The sequence below is a fragment of the Limulus polyphemus genome, unplaced genomic scaffold (genome assembly GCF_000517525.1).
Source record: "Limulus polyphemus unplaced genomic scaffold, Limulus_polyphemus-2.1.2 Scaffold4, whole genome shotgun sequence".
Classification (NCBI taxonomy): domain Eukaryota; kingdom Metazoa; phylum Arthropoda; class Merostomata; order Xiphosura; family Limulidae; genus Limulus; species Limulus polyphemus.
The window spans coordinates 2,383,609-2,389,840 of record NW_013665614.1 but is presented as its reverse complement, the minus strand read 5'-3'; the positions used below and the strand labels follow the sequence as shown (position 1 = coordinate 2,389,840).

General features: G+C 33.9%; 1 protein-coding gene across 1 annotated transcript in view; it reads right to left on the bottom strand.

Moving 5' to 3' along the window:
• The window catches only part of LOC106471393 (cholecystokinin receptor type A-like), a 132,015-nt gene extending 126,064 nt beyond the window's left edge, over positions 1-5,951 (bottom strand). Inside the window, exon 1 of the mRNA XM_013932026.1 lies at positions 5,816-5,951. Within this exon, the coding sequence (XP_013787480.1) occupies positions 5,816-5,951 (136 nt within the window). The remainder of the gene's footprint in view (positions 1-5,815) is intronic.
• Positions 5,952-6,232: the final 281 nt, after the last annotated feature.

The window sequence follows — 6,232 nt, the reverse complement described above, 5'->3', positions numbered from 1 at the left end:
CTCTATATTCTGTCAGAAATATCTCAAGTTAAAAAAAAAGTCATGTAATAAAATGACGTTACTGCATAAGCCAACATAAAAGTGTCACAAATAAACGTGACACATAATTTTGGGTGTTCATCGTGTCTTGTAGAATAAAGACCATTTGCTGAAGGTATACCTTTAAATCGAAAAATCCATGACTGCTGTGTGAGAAAGAAGGAGAGTATGAACTATACTACGATGAGATAAAAATGAGAATATCTATACTGATTCCATGTTCCTCAGATGTAACTTTAATACAAAAATGTTACTAGAATTCTTCTGATATTTAAACTTTGGAATAAGGTATGCCGTCTTTTGAGTGAGAACTGATACAATTTATTGTTTATAAATCAACTGATTTTATACGTTAAAGGTTACATCGGATGTAACTATCAGAAAGCTGCACGTTACATATCCAACTTAAAAGCTACCGTAACTTTAAGCTGACTGTGATAGGTCGACGCTACGCATCGATGTGGCGCATCGACGTCGTGAGACTAAAACCGACTCATTTCCTCCAGCTCATCTCATTGCTCTGTTGGCACATCGCTAGAACAAATATCGAAGAGATAAATTACTTAGGTGCTAGGAGAATAACCTATTATTACCATCTCCTATTTCTGCGCTTTTACCTTCTACATGATATTAGAATAAATAGCGAAGAGATAAATTACTTAGGTGCTAGGAGAATAACCTATCATTACCATCTCCTATTTCTGCGCTTTTACCTTCTACATGATATTAGAATAAATAGCGAATCTGAACGATATAAAGCGGTTGTACTTTCTTTCACTCTGAAAGTTCTGCCCACATAATATTTCATAATTTTCAATTAGCTAAGTGGCATATTTTCTATTGTAAAACCTTGTCAATCGTCATTTTCTGCTTTCATATTATTACTATAATTTTTTCTAACTTTTTATAGTAGAACGGATCATGGAAGTTTTTGAAATAAATGATAATTTAAATATTTCGGACATTTCAGTAAACTTCTCTTTGTCGCAAAATGACACATTAGAATATTTCACTGACTCTTTTCCGATATCAGATGTGATTAACATTACGGATTCGTCCCCAGTGGTCACACTGACTAGTTTGTCAACAGCCGACATTGTTCGAATTGCTTTTTATCTCCTGATATTCGTCTTCGCCGTTTTGGGCAACGTTTTGGTCATTGTGACCCTAATCCAGAACAAAAGGATGAGAACGGTGACCAACGTTTTTCTGATGAACTTGGCAGTTAGTGATCTGCTTCTAGGAGTTTTCTGTATGCCCTTCACTTTAGTGGGGAGTTTATTGAGAAATTTCATCTTTGGTGACGTCATGTGTCGACTTATTCCATATCTTCAAGGTATGAACTAAATTTATTTATTTTTAATGCATTTGGTTCTTAGTAATTTGCAAACATCTGAAGATATATTGAAAATCGGTGATATTATTTATAAAGTTTAGTAAAAAGAAGTAAAGCAGCTGTTACTTTAAGGACGGAATGAATATTGGAAATATAAATGTTTATTCAGTCATATGTAACTGCATATTCAGGGTAACATTACAAAATAAGTATGTATTCATATTACCTAAATATTTGAAGAGCTTTACAACTCTCTTTTAGAACTCTATCGTTGTCATTTTTATTTTAAAGAAAGTTTTAAGTCATGTTGAATAATTTCCTGTGGACTACTCCTTCCTACTCTATGTTTCTGGAGAGCACGTTTCGGATTCTGTACTGAATTCTTCTGAAACGTCGTCGCTAAAACCAGGCAGTAGCAATTTAATTAATTGCCTTTAAAGTTCCATTTGTAAATCCTAATCGAAAGTTCATCATCATGTATTTACTTTCTTTGTACGTTGGAAGTTCTAATCAACCACACTGAGGAATAACACGATTAACAATGGGTAAATAACAGACAATTAGTTCCATTTCATATTCTCAGTACTGTCTCTCGTCTCGATCTGAAATACAGTCATTTAGAGCAAGTATATTGACCCCTGAATTAGTACTGAGGGATTAGTTATGGACGAAAAATTAAATGGCTTATTTGTAATAAACCGGAATATTAGTTATTGCTCCTATTTTTTAGGTTTATGTACGAAATTTCAGGAAAGATCATGATCAGAATAAAACGAACAGCAGGATGAATAGCATTAATAATATGATGTTCTTCGATATTCACTTATCTGCCAAAAAATAACTGTATTTTTTTTTAGGTTTTGATACCTGCTTGGAGTAGAAATAGTTCACACATATATTACATTTTTTATTAGAAACTTTCTATTTTCACAATTCACGCTCATACTCAAATTTCAAATATATTTTGATTAATTATATTGTTTTCGAAACATGTAGTTTTTCATAAAAATAAACATATATAGTACGAACACGACAACATCAGTATCCAGAAGACGTTTTATTTTTTTCAGGGACTTAAAATTAAAATAGAAATTACTCGAAAGTATGAGCTATCTCGTAAATAACTAAATTTATCCCCTGTTTAGCTCTTTATACTTGTACCGACTGTTAGTCAGCTGAGAAATAGGTTATGTATTTTCAACTGAATGTCAATTGTTTACTTGTTCGTTTAAATAGCTACATACGCAATAGAAAAATAAAGAGATATTTCAAAACCAGTAATAATACAGCAGTGCTCACTTTTTATGGAATATAATAGCTTACTTTATGCACGAAGCTGTTAATGCACTGTATCGATCCGACACTTTCATATTTTCATTTTGTGTGTTTGTGTGTGTGTATTACGTTCATAATGGCCCCCAGTGGCACAGCGGTATGTTTGCGGACTTACAACGCTAGAAACCGGGTTTCGATACCCGTGGTGGGCAGAGCACAGATAGCCCTTGTGTAGCTTTGTGCATAATTAAAAACAAACAAACAAACGTTCGTAATGCTTTCATTTTACATCTCATTATTTTCTTATTATACTAATATTATGTTTTTGTACCGAAACTTCAGACTGTAAACGAATTATATTTTGTAACGAAACGTCAGTCTTTCCACTATTTAGGTCTACATGTATTTTTATGGGTATTATATTTTATTACTGAACAGCGACTAAAGATGATATCCTCTCCAAATTATATATGTCTCTGTTAACATTCTACCATTTTGAAGCGTCACCTTGCAGCTTCAAATAAAATAATATTTCATTCTTCTCATTCGATTATCGTTTTTAACTTTTCATCAGTGTTTTTAAGGTAATTATAGCATAAAAGTTGGGAATAATCAATTTTTGTGTTATACAAAATTGTTTATTTTATTAAAATACATAAAGGCGTCCTATACCTAAACAAACTTAAGGTGAGCGAGTAAATGTAGGTGCTTGTTTGCTAAACCTACGCCTAATGTTGCATCATGGTGTGTTATATGTATGTAGATCACGATGATAATCCATCACGGTGGTAGTCTATCATGCAGATAATATATCACGGTGTTATTCTATCATGCATATAATCTAACACAGTTGCATTTTATCATGCAGATCATCTGTACTGCTGTGCTACAAGCAAGTACTTTCGTGTGAACTGCTAGACTGTTATTAGGAAATAATCTGTCATTGGTTGCTATATGCACGTAATCTGCCATGGGTTACTATACACATGGAATCATTCATGGGTTACTATGCACACTTAATCTGTCATGGGTTACTATACACATTTAATCTGTCATGGGTTACTATATGCATGTAATCTGTCATGGGTTACTATATGCATGTAATCGGTCATGGGTTACTATATGCATGTAATCGGTCATGGGTTACTATATGCATGTAATCGGTCATGGGTTACTATACATATGTAATCATTCATGGATTACTATATGCATGTAATCTGTCATGGGCTACTATGCACACCTAATCTGTCATGGATTACTATATGCATGTAATCTGCCATTAGTTACTATACACATGTAACCTGTCATGGGTTACTATACACATCTAATCTGTCACGGATTACTATACACATCTAATCTGTCATGGATTACTATACACATGTAAACTGTCATGGGTTACTATACACATCTAATCTGTCATGGATTACTATACACATGTAAACTGTCATGGGTTACTATACACATGTAACCCGTCATGAATAGTTTAGTTAAAAGCAGGCGGTTTTCTAGAATGCTATAAACAGGTAATATGCATGTATTATTATATAGGCAGATAATCTGTAATGGATTACTATGGGCAGGTAATCTGTCTTGCACTGCTGTAGGTAGGGTAATCTGTATTATATTATTATAGGTAGGATACGTAGTCTGTACTGTTATTTTGCTATTTTGTACTGCTATATGAAAGGTAATCTGTTTTGTAGTGCTATAGGTAAGTTAATCTGTCTTGTATTGTTACATGTAGGATAACTTGTATTTTACTGCTATATGTTCTATAAACAGTTAGTCTAAGTAGAAGCATACGGTATTCTGAAATCCAGAAAATTTATTTTTACTAGATATTCAAGTACTTACCCCCATTTATCCTTATGTTTGTTTTTGCAATGATTTATTGTTGACAAACTTCATCTTTTATTAACATACTTTCGAAGGTCATTCACTGATTAACTATATTCGGATCACATCTGTGTAGTAATTATATTTATTTGGAAATGACAGGATCCTCAAAGGTAAACTTGTTCATTAAGATTCATAAGACGTTAGAAGTTTTTCCAAGAGATTACACGATATCATAACATTCATTCGTCTTTCTATTTTTGTCGGTTTTGTTTTGTTTTTAGTGATTTACACAATGAAAGGTAAAATTATATTCTAAAAAAAAATGCAAAGCAATTTCACCCTTATTTATTGCTAAAAATATGAAAATATAGTTTTCTGTAATCATAAGATAAAGATATGTTCAGATCGGGGATTTAGAATTACCAAGTCAGGGATATATCTTTTATTTGAAGGTATTATAAAACAAAGGAATACTGATTAAGTTGGGATTCCACAGGACCATCCTGAAAAAGGCATACAACAAGTCGTACTCCAGCCATGGCAGATTAATTGCGACGTCTTCCACTGCCACAAGCAACATTACTCGGTACGGATCTCTGTCAAGTCACGTGTGTACAAGTTGCATCCACAAACTATTTGTTGAACCGTTACACACCTCAAGCAGCTGGAGAATTAAATGGGTATTCATGCTGTTCCGTAAGGAAGATACCAGGCAAATTGCCGGAAGTCACGCCTGTGGGTTTCTGTGCGATCTGACTGTTCAAACGGGCGCTGGGAAACCATCGTCTTGCTGCATTACATAGATTAAGGAAAACAACAGGGAGGACGAGAGCGTCTTAAATATTGCAGCTTTAAGATGAAGCCCTTTGCAATGGAAACTGCGTTGCACTGTTATTATCAGAAATTCGAATAAAGCATGATCGGTATTGAAGACTTGAGGAGGCTTCAAAATACTTTTAATACAGTCTTGGCCAAAATGTTTGCATATTTCGTAACCAATAATATCATTATTATTAAGATGGAATACAAATACACTTAACACTGTCAAACTGATAAATGTATGTTATATTAAACATCTACATATGTAATTTGTACAATGAAACGAGTTCTATGAACATCATGAACGATTTATTAGAACAGCAAAAAATTTTATCAGACGCCGTAGAAAGATGTGTAATTCAGCAATTAACTTATCACAACAAACTTTACTAAAACATATATAATAACAAAATATAACATCAAATTATTATAAATAGCGTCTGTAACTTTATATAAATTCATATTAAACAATCAGTACTTGGTTGATTCTTCTCGTACTCTAACAACCTCTGCAAGGCGATGTGACATGGATGAGGTTATTGATGTAATCCACTGTGATTTCATCCCAACATGTCACTAGAAGACGCTGCAACTCAGCTACAGTAGCTGATTTATGGTCATGGTTAGCAATTTCTGGCTCCATTCTTTCCAATAGTTCTCAATGGGATTACAATCTGTAGACTGCTGGCCATGGCAATCTTGTAATGTCCTCCTAGTCGAGATAATCCTGTACAATCTGCTCACTGTGAGCAGTGGCAGTGTCATCCTGGAACACAAGGTTATTGCGAGATCTTTCCTTAGCATATAGAAGAAATGTCGTCTGCATGTCATGCCTGTAAGAGGCACCATTGGCGTTTCCCTGGAGAATGTCAAGAGCAGTTTTTCTACCATGATGAATAGCTGCTCAAACATGTACTGCACCAC